The 15,057-nt window shown below is 32.6% G+C and overlaps 2 protein-coding genes across 3 annotated transcripts in view; both read left to right on the top strand.

Moving 5' to 3' along the window:
* The window catches only part of LOC102602466 (topless-related protein 4), a 9,982-nt gene extending 3,887 nt beyond the window's left edge, over positions 1 to 6,095 (top strand). Inside the window, exons 9-26 of one of the 2 annotated variants that reach the window (XM_015303824.1) lie at positions 202 to 370; positions 472 to 581; positions 669 to 738; positions 1,213 to 1,286; positions 1,391 to 1,486; positions 1,574 to 1,669; positions 2,214 to 2,341; positions 2,428 to 2,662; positions 2,749 to 2,913; positions 2,991 to 3,089; positions 3,271 to 3,414; positions 3,667 to 3,777; positions 3,908 to 4,087; positions 4,189 to 4,317; positions 4,391 to 4,486; positions 4,822 to 5,010; positions 5,284 to 5,444; positions 5,579 to 6,095. In XM_015303824.1, coding sequence (XP_015159310.1) covers positions 202 to 370; positions 472 to 581; positions 669 to 738; positions 1,213 to 1,286; positions 1,391 to 1,486; positions 1,574 to 1,669; positions 2,214 to 2,341; positions 2,428 to 2,662; positions 2,749 to 2,913; positions 2,991 to 3,089; positions 3,271 to 3,414; positions 3,667 to 3,777; positions 3,908 to 4,087; positions 4,189 to 4,317; positions 4,391 to 4,486; positions 4,822 to 5,010; positions 5,284 to 5,444; positions 5,579 to 5,771 — 2,445 coding nt within the window. In that variant the 3' untranslated portion in view covers positions 5,772 to 6,095. Of the gene's footprint in view, positions 1 to 201; positions 371 to 471; positions 582 to 668; positions 739 to 1,212; positions 1,287 to 1,390; positions 1,487 to 1,573; positions 1,670 to 2,213; positions 2,342 to 2,427; positions 2,663 to 2,748; positions 2,914 to 2,990; positions 3,090 to 3,270; positions 3,415 to 3,666; positions 3,778 to 3,907; positions 4,088 to 4,188; positions 4,318 to 4,390; positions 4,487 to 4,821; positions 5,011 to 5,283; positions 5,445 to 5,572 lie in introns of both variants that reach the window. The other variant, XM_006364160.2, reaches the window with a different exon arrangement.
* Positions 6,096 to 8,750: 2,655 nt separating this feature from the next.
* LOC102602130 (phosphatidylcholine:diacylglycerol cholinephosphotransferase 1-like) lies at positions 8,751 to 11,236 on the top strand. Its single transcript, XM_006364159.2, has 3 exons — positions 8,751 to 9,355; positions 9,505 to 9,642; positions 10,570 to 11,236. The coding sequence occupies exons 1-3, from the start codon at positions 8,963 to 8,965 to the stop codon at positions 10,924 to 10,926; spliced, it is 888 nt and encodes a 295-aa protein (XP_006364221.1). The 5' UTR covers positions 8,751 to 8,962; the 3' UTR covers positions 10,927 to 11,236.
* Positions 11,237 to 15,057: the final 3,821 nt, after the last annotated feature.

The raw sequence follows: 15,057 nt of genomic DNA, 5'->3' as shown, positions 1-15,057 counted from the left end.
GGTATTGCCATTCTATTACTTGGGGTTAGTTTAGGAGTTCTGGACTCTTGATTGTTGAGGTACTTTCGTTGGGTTAAGGGAATTATTAATTCCTGCTAGTCTTTAGGTTTCCTTTTTATGTCATCTTAGCTTAAAATGTCAAACTGTGCTTTATCAAGGGATATCCAGTATTCACTTCTTGATCTAATTGGACTTCTGCAGGTCAATAATCTCCCCGTCAACATCTTCCCTGTCACATATCCTGGACAGAGCCATGGTCATAGTTTGCATTCTTCTGATGACTTACCCAAGACTGTTGTGGTGAACTTGAATCAAGGGTCTGCTGTTAAGAGCATGGATTTCCATCCTGTGCAACAAACTCTTCTTCTTGGTCAGCTTTCTGTGTTGCTTAATTATTCAGATATATACCGCTTTTCACTCTAAGCATGTGATGTTATTTTTCTGAAGATTATGCTCGTCTGCCTTTTTCAGTTGGAACAAACATTGGTGACATTGCTATATGGGAGATTGGTGGCAGGGAAAGGCTTGCATTTAAAAATTTTAAAGTTTGGGAGATAGGCAACTGTTCAATGACCCTGCAGGTTAGTGCATATCTAATAGAATATTTAACCTTTCATGGGCTTCCTTCCAGTTTTGATAGATATTAATTTTCTCTTTCTTACTTATAGGCTTCTTTAGCAAATGAATATACTGCAACAGTCAACCGTGTGATGTGGAGTCCTGATGGGAACCTTCTTGGTATGTAGTAATCATCCCTCTTGTAATGTGAAGTGAGGATTTTCCTGGGGTGCATTTTGACAAGGGTATTGCTATGGAGAAAGTACTTGTAGTCTGTAGATTTTTTGATGGATTGAGCTCATTTTTAAATATTAAGAATTCTCTACTATTTCATTTGATTTTCAGATTCTAAGAGGAAATTGTAGATGATTGAATTTTGGTAGCTCTAAGTGTGATTGTTTTTTTTTCTTTTCAAACCACTTGTCGGTTTTTTATCCTGGTTCGAATCGGTTTATCGGGTTGGTGCGGTTTGTTGGTTTTCTTTGTACACTATACCTCTAGTGAGAAGTATTGATTTCCATCCATCAGATTTTGTGATAAGTGGATTGAGCACTATTTTTTCTTTTATTATGTGATATTACAAATGAAATTTATGAGGTCAGTGGTTTCTGTTATTCAATCATGCTATTTTCTTGATTATCAATGTTGATCCAGGTGTTGCGTATTCTAAGCACATAGTTCATCTATACTCCTACCATGGTGGTGATGATTTGAGGAACCACCTTGAGGTGTGTTTAACCTTCAAATTTCAGTTATATTAAGCTATATTTGTCTGATATCTTGTCACTATTTTAGAAGCAACTATGATCTGATTTTCTTTTATTTGTTCTAGATTGATGCCCATGTTGGCAATGTTAGTGATCTTGCTTTCTCTCATCCAAATAAACAATTATGCATCATAACTTGTGGAGAGGACAAGGCTATCAAGGTATGCATAGTTATTAGTTGTCAGTTTTCTAAAGCTGAATTTTTATCATCAAAAGGTCTCATTTTGAAGCCTATTTTGTCCACTCAGGTGTGGGATGCTGCCACTGGCTCTAAGCAGTACACTTTTGAGGGCCATGAAGCGCCTGTCTATTCTGTGTGTCCTCACTATAAGGAAAGCATTCAGGTACCATCTAATTTTTGTGCATCTCTAGAATCAGAATGATGAGATATATGGATTGTTGGTTGCATTTTTTAATTTTGGTTGATTGACTTAAAGAGTATGTAAAAGTGATATGTGGACAACCAATGCAAGTTTATCCACCTCCCCCAAAAAATTGTGGACAATAATTATAAGAGAAAATGCTATGTCAGCAAACTTTTCCTATTTTTGGTAATACATACTTTTGGCCATCGCTATTTACCTTTTTGACCACTGTATTCTTTCAAACTTGCATTAACAAATGCTGGATTTTGATGTGTTTTTTATTGTGATCTTGTCTTTCTGCTTACGGTTTAAGCATCGTTGTAGTTTTCTCCTGACTACAATTTATTGGACATAAAAGTTTGTGTAGCTTCAACTATCTGATATGTTATGTTGATAAGCATTAATAGACAATAAGACAAGGAAATTTTGCGTATTTTTCTTTTGAGAGAGTTCCTCTATTGATTTTCTCTATCCCAGTCTTGAACTTTTTTTTTTCTAATCAAGGTCTTCTTTTCTGCATTAGTTCATTTTTGCAACTGCTGTTGATGGGAAGATCAAGGCTTGGCTGTATGACAACATGGGATCCAGGGTTGATTATGATGCTCCAGGCCACTCATGTACTACAATGGCTTATAGTGCTGATGGAGCAAGGTAAAAGTCTAGTTAGCCGCCTCTGTTATTGAAAATGGTGAAAGATTAAAGTGGCTAAATATATTTTATTTGTCAAAAAACTGTAGGCTCTTTTCTTGTGGCACCAGTAAAGATGGTGAATCATACCTTGTGGAGTGGAATGAAAGTGAAGGTGCTGTTAAACGTACTTATGTTGGTCTTGGAAAAAGATCTGTCGGGGTGGTGCAATTTGATACTACTAAAAACAGATTCTTGGCTGCTGGCGATGAGTTCATAATCAAATTTTGGGACATGGATAATACAAACCTCTTGACTACTGCAGATGCTGATGGCGGATTACCAGTATGTAGTTAAAATCTTATTACTGCTTTGAAGGTTATTGTTGTAAAATGTCGAGCACTTCTAAAAAGATACAAATTCACCTTTAGGCATCTCCATGCATCCGATTTAGTAAAGAGGGGACACTTCTAGCTGTATCAACCAGTGAAAATGGGGTTAAAATATTGGCAAATGCTGATGGTGTTCGGCTGATCCGTGCTATTGAAAGCCGTGCTCTTGATCCCTCCAGAGTTCCTCCTGGTGCTGTTGCCAAGGTATATATTATTATTATTATTTTTTTGGTGGGGGGGGGGGGTGCTTCATTATCTCATTTTTCTTTAACTGTTGACAGGCACCCATGATCAGCACATATGGTGCTTCTAGTTCAACTGCTGGAACTAGCATTAGTATTGCGGATAGAACTGCGCCAGTGACGGCCATTGTTCAACTGGTAGGTTTTTATGCTTAGCTCATGCAGTTGGATTATTCGATTTTCACAGCTGCACACGTTTCACTGAAAACATTCCTTTACACCTCCATTATTAATGTTTACACGTGCAAGATATTGTATGTTTGTCAATTTGCACGCTTGATAGAATATTTTGTTAACTACTTTTAAAACTACCTTGCAGAATGGAGATAACCGCAGCCTGCAAGATACCAAGCCTAGGATTCCTGAGGAGCTGGAGAAGTCCAAAATTTGGAAATTGACTGAAATTAGTGAACCTGCTCAAGTTCGTTCCTCGAGGCTTCCAGATAATCTACTGTCCGTGAGGGTAAGGATATGGTACCTATCTGTTTAATTTCTTCTGCTTGGGGACCAAGGTGTCTAGGAGTTCCCCATTAGCTAGTTGTCCCAGAGCAAGTTTTGTCAAGTCTATTCATTTAAGTTTTTGTCTGGTTTGTTCACTTACCGAAAAGGAAAAGATAGGTAATTCATTGTGGTTTTTAAAATTAGGAGTTTATATTTCCGATATCTTATGTAACTTGACTTATTGTTGATCAATTTTTATATTTTCTATATTCAGATCATTAGATTAATGTATACAAATTCTGGAGGTGCAATTCTGGCTTTGGCATACAATGCTGTACACAAACTCTGGAAATGGCAACGGAACGAGAGGAACGTGACAGGAAAGGTACTGGTACTTTTTGTTTGAGGTTTTTTCTCTTCCCATATATTCCATGGTGAATAATCTGTCTGTTTCCCCTTTAACCTTGATCTTTAATGTTTCTTTTCTGATGACCTTTTCCAATTTATCTCTCCAGGCATCTACTGCTGTCCCCCCTCAATTATGGCAACCTTCCAGTGGAATTCTGATGACAAATGATATAAGCGACACAAACCCTGAAGAAGCTGTTCCATGCTTTGCACTTTCCAAGAATGACTCATATGTTATGTCAGCATCTGGTGGAAAAATTTCTTTGTTTAACATGATGACTTTTAAGGTATTTATAAATCAATGTGTCTGGCTTAGCTGGATAGCTTGTGTATCAGTGTGATTGGTGGTTTTAAATCTGAGGCTTAACATACACTTAATGCCTTGCAGACAATGACAACTTTCATGCCCCCACCACCTGCAGCAACTTTTCTTGCTTTTCATCCACAGGATAATAACATTATTGCCATCGGAATGGAGGACTCTTCAATACAAATCTATAATGTTCGCGTTGATGAGGTCCTGAAATAAATTAAGATTAGGATATCATAATTCATAACATGATGATTTAAATACTTTTTTAAATCTACAGGTGAAAAGCAAACTCAAAGGTCATCAGAAGAGAGTAACTGGCTTGGCTTTCTCTAGCGTTTTGAATGTTCTGGTATCATCTGGTGCTGATGCTCAGGTAAATCCCATGTTATACTTAGAATATCTACAGGACCCAGATTTACTGTTGGGACTTGTGCTTTTTTGGTAGACACTTGAGAAATTTAAGTGGGTAATAGAGTGTAGAATTTCTTATAAACAGCAAAAAAGCTTTCTACCTTGTCATCAAGTTGCTTTCTATTGCACTTATTACCTGATTATGGCAGGAAAGTTAAAACACAACAGTTCCCTTCCAAATTGTTTCCATTGATTTCTCCAGAGAATTTCCATCCTGTAATTTTATTGGAATGCAGCATTAGTAGTGTGGACTGATATCTCTCTTTATCTTGGTTTCTTACCTTTTACATTCTTCAGCTATGTGTTTGGAGCATGGATGGATGGGAGAAGAAAGCCAGCAAGTTTTTGCAGATCCCCTCTGGTAGAGCAATAAATCCTCTTGCTCAGACACGGGTTCAGTTCCATCAAGATCAGACGCACTTGTTGGTTGTTCACGAAACACAGATAGCAATATATGAAGCATCAAAGCTTGAATGCGTGAAGCAGGTTTGTAAGACATATATCTTGTTTACTTGGTGCTTTGCTTCTTGGTGGGTTACGATAATGTTGTGTCATATGTTTATTTGGCAAACATTCTATTATTGCATGGTGGGAGATAGTACTTTGATTTTTCATATAAATAGACCCCAAATCACACAAACTAGGAATTATTGTTAAAACTAGTCAAAAATATTGTTTTTAGTCTTGGTATGTTTGTCTGATCTGATCGACTCAAGGAAAGGAGGCTGTTGAACTCACGTAAAGTTTGGTTCCTTGCAGTGGGTTTCACCAAATTTTGCAGTTACTGATGCGACGTACTCATGTGATAGCCAATCAATTTTTGCAAGTTTTGATGATGGAAGTGTGAGTATCTTTACTGCTGCAGCACTCAAGCTGAGGTGTCGGGTGAATCCTGCCGCCTACTTGCCTTCTAACCCAAGGTATGCATCTTTCTTTTTCTATTTTTTCCCCAAGGTATGAAGCATATCAGGGACAATACACTAATACTAGGTTTAGTTTCATATTCTCTCATGTCTGTTTCCTAGTTGCCTTATAATGTACTTGACAGCTCCAGAGTATATCCACTTGTCGTTGCTGCTCATCCATCTGAATCAAACCAATGCGCAGTAGGACTTACTGATGGTGGAGTTTATGTGCTTGAGCCTCTAGAGTCAGAAGGTAAATGGGGTACACCACCTCCAAATGAAAATGGTGTTACCCCTGGCATTAGCTCTGCTGCCGCTGGTCTTGATCAAGCATCAAGGTAGCGGTCTGCAGTGGGCTCTCTGATGCAAATGCTCCTGTGCTATATTTTCGGTGGGAGCTGTAGATTTTCAGATCTAGGATACAACCTCTTGACGCCAGTGATAAGAAGTTTGGCAGTGTCTCCTGTGGAAGCTGAGACAGTATGGAAGATCAGTATTCAGTTAAAAGAAGGATTCAAAGAAAGACAAAATGTTGATAATTATAGGTAGATTAGGGATTCAGTTCAACCTCTGAGAAATTTTGCCTGTTAAGTTGTTTCTGTTCAAGCACTAAACTATGGCAGTGTAATTATTAAGAGCTCAAGCAAGTCAGTTGTTTTCTCTCTCTCTCTCTCTCTCAAATACACAGTCATGCCGGCTAGATGAACATTAACGCAACAATAAGCTTGATCAAAGCTAATGCATTTGCGTAACTCTACACATAGGTGCTCGAGTTACGCAAATGCATTAATCAGTTATCAGCCTGTAGAATTTAACCAGTTTTTCATGAATCGTCTCCAGCCTATTTACGTCTTGAATTGCCAGAGAAGTGTCTTGTTAATTTTGTGTCCTTTCTACTTGGTCTGTTTCAGCATCACATCTCAAAGTGGATAACTATGCTTCTGCTGGTAAAAGTTGAAACATCCCATATGATTTACTCCTTGCCTTTTTGGATTAACTTAGTCGGACACTTTCTAGCCTCACTTAAAGAGAGATGCACCTAATCATCACATATATATAATGTATACTTAAAAGTGTAGGTTAACAACTCTTATATTAAAGTGTATACTTAACAACTCTTATATTAAAGTTTTTTTTTTTTTTTTACAAATATGACAATACTATACATGATTTAGAGAGGAAAGTATGAGTTCACGTAAACTCGAGGAAATTCCTTAGATATGCGTCAGCATATAGACGGTCACATGATTGGATATACCGACCAGTTAATGCATTGTGCCAACGCCCAACATATCGGAATAAGACTGGAGACAAAAATGTAGAAACGAATTAAATAATGACAACCAAGTTCGAAGGTATTGTACAGTTAATTCCTTGTTATAATATACTATATTAATAAATGCTAGGGACCTCAGTGTCTACTCTCTAGATTAATTTAATATTTATAATCAACAAAAAAACATTACTATTTCATGTGGTTTGAGATATTTGTCGTTTTTCTATTGTATTTTCTTTTTAAAAGTGTTCTAGAAAAACAAGAAATAACTTATCAAAATTTTAATCTGCATTTACATTGAGATATTGAAAGAATAAAGTTTTATACATACGGGTTTATGACTAAGACTCTGCAATATATTTCTTTAAAAGAATAAAAAAGTAGAGATAGATATATTTTGTACGTTGATCTAAAAGAAATTTAATTGTTTTCATTCATATACTGAATCTTCATTTATTTGGGATTGTGACAAAATTATGATTATATATTTGAATATTCTTCAACTTTTTTTTTTTTTAGAAATTTTTAGGACCTTAAGGGTAATATGTGTTAGATGAATTTAAAATTAAATTAAGGACGTAGGATCAGATGAATTTGTTAGACTGTATACTAAAATAAAAAAAATCCCTACTTTTGAGTCCACAAGTATTGAAACAGCTCACCACTTTTGTGTGATTCCATGCTAAACCTGTATATTTACCCGTTTGGCCCCACCGAAAAAACTTGAAAAGTGGTGTTTGGTCATATAATTTGGTAAATATATTTGTCAAGTATACCAAATTCTCAAATATTAGAAAAAAACTACTAGTATTTGAGCCAAGTTTTAATATTTGAAAATTTTAAAAAATTCAAAAAGTACCCTTAACTTTTATATTTTATAAAAAATATCCATTATTTATTAATTTCAACTAATATTTGTTGCAACCTCCTCCAAAATAATTTGAGTTATTTTTTAAAAATAAAATATTAAGGGATAATTTCAGAGACCTCCCCTCACGTTTAACCCTATAACACTTACTTTCCTTGTGGTTTCAGATATTACACTCACCTCTCTTGTTTTTAAATTTTTGTAATCAAACTTATTTAAATGATAATCTTTCAACCACAATCCAAAAATACCCTTTTATGACATTAATATAATTATTTAATACTTCTATATGATTAATAACCTAAGCAATATTTCATTCCAGTTTTTAAGACTATATTTGAGCCTTTTTAGCTTGAACTTGGATTCTAAACGATAAAAATAAATCAATGGGTAAATTCATTTTTGGATAGAAAAGTGCAACCTGCATACTTGACCTCCAAATATTTGTATAAACATTATTTCTTTCATTTGACATGCGATAATAAATGTTTAGTTTGATAATTTTTTAGATTTAAGAAAAAAAATTATGTTCATATATATATATATATATATATATATAAAATTTTCTGCACATAATTACCAATATTTTCCGACCCTAAACAATATTTTTATAATAAATTTTCAACATTCTTTTTGTACTTAAAATATTGCATATGTACTAACCGTAAAAATTACAACTAAATTTAATATGTTTAAGAAGTTCCACCAATTAGCAAGTTCGATAGTTTATAATGTTGTGTTTGATAAAAAGAAGAAGATAGTTTACAAGGAAATACATAGATGTATATAATGAAAGATGGTAGCACCATCAGTAGATAATTTTATGTCAGTTAAAATATTTTGGAAATTTCCGTTTAAAAAATTAATAAAAAATAATGTCAAGAAAGGGCAACTTTGAAATATTGAATGAGTTTTAATGATTAATAAAAAATAATGTCAAGAAAGGGCAACTTTGGAATATTGGATGGGTTTTAGCATTAAAACTAATTTGTTTGGTTACATAAATGTGAAAAATAAGGAAATATCTGAAACTAGAAGGGAAATTAGTGTTATAAGGTTAAACTTGAGGGGAGGTGTTTGAAATTATCCCAAATATTAATCTAAAAATTATAATTTCGTGAACTATAATACCAAATTACCCCGGATAGTCCCTATTTGGCATTTTAGTCAAAAAGTTGGTTTGCCGATTGTCTTGCATTTGCAACACTTGTAATTGAAACGGAAACGATATTCCCATCCCCTCTGATTTCTCTGATATACGTATCATCGCCAAATTAAATATCTACGACAACAACCTTCGTAAACTCCGTCATTTGATCCCCATATATATATACACATTCACTAGATCCACAATCACCATGTTTTTCTCCGTCTCAATTTCCGGCAACGATGAACGGAGACACATTTCATAATCGGAACAGTTCTTCCTCCACTCTCAGCAAAAGGAACAGCACTGAAAGGAAAGGTGACGTTACAGAAATGAAGAAGAAATCGGCATCGGCAACGGCAACGGCAACGGAGGTTGGTGGTTATGGGTGGTGGTTAGGTAATGCGTATTTCATGAAGTGGAGGATGGAGGATGTATTCGGTGTAGTGAAGTACCATCCGATACCGTGTATCTTCGCTGCTTCACTGTTGTTTTTCATGGGAGTGGAATATACTCTTCGTATGATTCCAGCTTCTGCTCCGCCTTTCGATCTGGGATTTATTGTTACAGTTCCTCTTAATCGATTGCTTGCTGCTAAACCCGCTCTCAACACTCTTTTTGCTGGACTAAACACGGTACGCTATACGCTACTACGCACATCACCAAATCGGTGCATGACGGTGTTATCGATCTAGTTATGAACTGGATCTACAGTTTTAATCGACAAAATTTTAGCATTAATCAAAATTCATTCAATTTTTTTTTTCATTTGGGTTTAATTTAGGTGTTTGTGGCGATGCAAACGGCGTACATTTTGGGGACTTTTCTAATTGAAGGACGGCCTCGAGCGACAATATCGGCGCTGTTTATGTTCACATTCAGAGGGATTCTCGGGTATGCTACACAATTGCCGTTGCCGGAGGTACTTTTACTTTCCCTTTTTTCTATTAATCCACCCCTGTATACAAGCTCTTTCTTTACAGCTAGATAGATGCCTTTTGCTTTAAAAACTTTTAAAAGAGAGTTTCAATAACTTTAGCAAATCACCTTTATCAAGTGTAGACTAGTTGTAACAGGTAACTATCTCTTGTTTTTTTTAGATTACAAATTTCATATTTATTTTTAAGATTATAAATTACAATTTTATATTTTGAGAAGGCTTATTTCTAAAAATATTAATATTTGAATAACTTAATAATTTGACGTAATTCACCACTTAAAAATGCATTATTTCCGCTTTATTCGCGTAGATCACAAGCTAACCATACATTTGACTTACATACTAGTATGGATGGGACTATCTTGAACTTTCGTGTAGCCTCGTGCTCATAGAAGGCTCCCCGTTTCATTTTACTTGGTCCATATTAACTTACATGAGAAATATTTATAAATAAGCTTTGAAAATTTAATTTAATCCGAGTAGTATTGGAAGAAAATGAGTAATAAATTTATCTTCATTTGCTAAAATGGACAAGTAAAATTAGTATTCAAATAATATTCTATATAACAGAAATATTAATGTTGAATAAATGTTGATTAATACTAATATTTTTTTCCATAAAGTCATATTGGGGGCCGGGGGGCCATATTATAACTTTAGCCTTAATCAGCATATATAGCTGTCTAACAAATAGCTTGGACTTGTCCTAGCTAATTTAATGTTATACTGCTTGTAGTTGGACATTACATTAGCACCACCCACATTTGAAACTGACTAGTGTACTGTGTACAGTGTCATTCTCTACCATTAAACCTCCATGTTCTGAATTATTTGAATGTATGATTCAATTTAATGCTATGAATACTAAATTTCGAAAAATGCAGTGATATATCACTTTCTGAATTGTAGGATTTCTTGGGGTCAGGGGTCGATTTCCCAGTAGGGAATGTGTCGTTTTTCTTGTTTTATTCAGGGCATGTTGCGGCCTCCGTTATTGCTTCGCTGGATATGAAACGTATGCAGAGATGGGAAATGGCTAGAGTATTTGACGCATTGAATGTATTGCAAGTTGTGAGGTTGTTAAGCACTAGGGGCCATTACACTATTGATTTGGCTGTTGGCATTGGCGCTGGCATTTTGTTTGATTCTATGGCCGGAAACTATGTGGAGACTAGGACAAAACTATCTGCTGCTAATGGTATTGGGGTGGAATACTCTCCTAAGCATGAAAATGGAGTGAAATACCAAAGTGTTTCTTCAGATTAAAATAAAATGTATCTACTCAAATGTGTGGTGGTGGATTTTAGGTTGAATTGTAAAGATAAATTTGGCTTTGGTCCAATTATAGGGTCTTGTCTTAGTGCACCTCTGTTCCAATTAGGTACTTTGCAAACTGCAACTGCAGCTTCCCACTCACCCACCAAACTCTCCATGCTTTTCTTAATTTTAATGTTAGCAGCTTTCTGTAGATCCCTTTTATATTCTCCTAATGTAGGGTAGATTTTAGTAATCTTGACATCTAACTAAAGACGACTCTGGCTTGGTGAAATCGTAGGCTATTAGAGCACCTATATTTCCAATTATGGGTTCTTTGCGATTGCAACTGCGCCTTTTTGTGCATCTTTATTTCAATTACTTTACTCTTCACTTTTAGTCGTCTAACTCTGGATTTTCCACCTACTTTAACAAATAGTAATAATTAACATAATTATTTTACTAATTAACGCTAAAAGTAATACTCTCTTCGTTCACTTTTCAATTATTAGTAAAATAGATTTTAGTTTTTACTTTGACATATATAAAAAAGATAATAATTTTTTTATTCATGTTTTACCCTCAGCATTAAATACTTATTCTTCAAATTATTTTTTAAGACCTAATACTAATCATCAATTAATAGGGATAATTTGATAAAATACCTATATTGCAATAATTATTTTCTTAATGAGTGTATCAAGTCAAACATTGACAAGTAAAAATAAACGGACGGAAAAAGATTGTCTTTTTGATTTATTTAATATGTTAAAAATGATAAGTAAGTAAAAATCTATTTAAAAAATAGTAAGTAAAATTGAAGAGTGGGAATAGAAAAACTAATAAGCTTAAATAAGTCGCTCCCTCTGTTCAGATTTACTGGTCAAATTTTGATTTGACTCACTTATTAAGAAAACATAATTAGTAATTTAGTATAATGAGTTCATCATTTTATCTCTATTAATTGATTGAGTCTCAAACATATTTATCCACTATAATTTTCAAAGATATTAACTCAATGTAAATTAATTGAAGATATTATAGAAAGAAAAAAATTGTACTTTTTTGATTTATCAAAAATAATAAGTAAAAGTATAAATTAAATTAAAAAATATTTGACAAATAAAAATGAATAGTGGACGGAAGTTACAACACTCAACACATATATAAGTCTTCACCCACCCCCAACCAAAAATTAAAAAGGAAACAAGTTGCGTGTTTATCTTGCTTTTTTAATCACGTTAGCAGCATGTATGAAAATTGAAATTATGAAAGCGTTCGGACTTCCGGCTCTCCTCCATTATCTCTTCCCTTCATTTTGTCAAGTATACGTCTAGATTAGAGACATGTGTCATGTTTAAAGGTCAAGATTATATTACATTAACAAATATCATAACCATAGTTAAATTAACTAATTTTAGAAATCTACTCTTCAAATTTGGTAAGAATTACAATATATTTCATCCAAAATTTGATATTTATTAATATCATTAATTTCATCTTAGATTTTTAATTTACATTTAAATATTAAAATTGTAGAACATGAAACGTTTATATTTAGTGTGATAAACAATAATCTTCAAAAACATTTGCATTTAAAACAATTTTATCTTCTATTTCACAAAAAAAAAAGAATATTTATTTTTAAAAACATATATTTTTCCCCTTCAAACACAATAGCCACATTTTCTCCTTGGAATAATTTTGGTATTTCACGTTTAATTCTAAAAACCTTTCATCTTTTTATTTTTATTTTTATTTCGTGTCTTCTATTTTATGGTTTTTTTACACACTGATAATTCTTAACTTTTTTGTTTATTTCTCAACATAGTATATATATATATTTCAAGAGCAAAGTTTACTAGTACATAAATTGTTTAGTTGATTCTCACCTTAAATATCATACAATTTAATATTTAAATATAAAAATATAATATGAAATTAGTAATATTAATAAATATCAAATTTTGTATAGAATATATTGTAATTCTTATCAAATTTAGAGAGTAGTTTTCTAAAATTAGTTGACTTAACTATGGTTTATGATTATTTGTTAATATAATTATAAGTTTGACCTTTAAACTTTAAATATGACACATGTCTCTAATTTAGACGTGCATTTGATGAAATGAAAGGAAGGGGTAATGGAGGGGAGCCGGATCCTCGGACTTGGGTCTTTATTTCACCATATTTTGTTTTTTAAAGACTATTTTCTTTGAATAAGTTAAAGTAATGAATTAAATCTTGACGGGATAATATATCCTAAAAATATTTAAGGTCTTACAAATTCCCAAAGAGTTCAAAAGGAAAGAAAAAGAAGTAGTACCAAATGATGTGAACGAATAGGATAAATCTATTAGAATAAGCACTTGCTCAACTCAAGTAATCTTCTCATTACCAATTCAATTATTGAACTAGGCATTAAAATGATTAGGACTATAAATATCCAAAAAAAAATCCTTAAACTATGCATTAAAATGATTGGGCCGAATTATAAAATGTGGCAACTCTACCATCGCAATAAAGGATCACACTCGTGATTCTTGTGGACTCAACTGATCTCGCCATCACGAGTTGGGACTATAATCACGGTTAAAGTCTTTTTCTTTTTTTTTCTCTCCTTTTCATCCGATGTTTGATGTTCATATTTAATTTGATTCTCATATTGCAGAGTTCATTTCTTGAGAGTTGTGGATATTCTTCCTTCCCTAATTCTCAAAACTGAGATCGAGTGAAGGAATCTCAATCATTCCATCACAACCCACCATCCAATTTACTTAATTTGAGCTTGTGGATATCTTGAATCTTGGTCTTTTCTTTGTAAACATCCATTTTAATTTATTATGGATTTTGAAGAATTGAAGTCTTCTTTTCATAATCATTTAAACATGTTGATGGTTGGATTAAGACTTCGAAGCCCATGATATCGATATCCACCTTGGATCATACATAAAGCAATAATTAAGGTGGATTGCGGCGCACACAACATGAATTAACACTTTATTAGCATGGGTTGATCAAGTCTTCTCCGTCCAAGAACAGATCCATCACTAATTCTTGAATTAACGAACATTTAATGGTACGGATTGATACACAATTATCAAAATTAGTCTTTCTTTAACCCTACTTTTTTATCAAATCAATTCTTTTTAATTCCATGCTTTGCTACTATCATAACTTCCAAATTTATTATATATTTACTTTTTTGAAAAAATTACTTGGATGAGTACATTTTAATAAATAATTACTAATTTTAGCGATACTTTTTTATTTATTACCATTTATAACAATACATAACAATACTATGATAAATTTCCAATATGTATTAAAAGTTAATTATGTATGCAATATATATGTATTATAACTGTTTAAAAATATGTTATGATTGTTTGGTAAGAAATTGACACATTGTATTAAAATGTGTGATAAATATATTATTTATAAATAAAACTTGCATTATAAGTGTTTTATAAATTGTTTTCTGTAATATGGATTAAAATTGTATTAGAAATGTATTAAAAGTGATCAAGTGAAAAGAAAAATGTTATTACTATAAATGATAAATATTTTCTTAATATAGTATATTTAAGCAAGTTTCTCTTTTTTTTTGTTTTAATTTTATAATTTTGTTGTCAATTATTTTTACAATATTTTAAATGTATTTTTGAAATAATATATGTGGCACATGTGATATTTTGAACTTAGTGAATATTTACGGAAAGCAAACACGTCAACCGAGACGTGTGTGCCTATTCCTTCTTATATATTAGTAGTGGATATTCTCAAAAACATATACTTCTCCATTTTAAATTATCTGCATTTTTTTCCCTTACACACCTATAAGAAATATTTGATGTATCTTATATTAATTGTCCACATAATAATAATAGATGTTCTAAATTACTTGTCAATTTATAAAATCAAGGTAAAATGAATTGATTTTTTCTCATTTTAACCTTATAATTATAATTATTTTTTAAAAGTGTATACAAAGTTAGTAAAGTTAAAAAAGTTTTTTATAAGGTAAACTAGTAAAACTATCCTTCCTATTTATGATTTCTTAAAATAATATAAATGGAAAAATAGATAAGGAGTATTAATTATGAGGAAATTTTTTATTAGTTTAATCTTATATATATCTAA

The sequence above is a fragment of the Solanum tuberosum genome, unplaced genomic scaffold (assembly GCF_000226075.1).
Source record: "Solanum tuberosum cultivar DM 1-3 516 R44 unplaced genomic scaffold, SolTub_3.0 scf00482, whole genome shotgun sequence".
NCBI lineage: Eukaryota > Viridiplantae > Streptophyta > Magnoliopsida > Solanales > Solanaceae > Solanum > Solanum tuberosum.
Note: the sequence above shows the minus strand (reverse complement) of the source record. Positions and strands in the feature narration are given on the sequence as shown.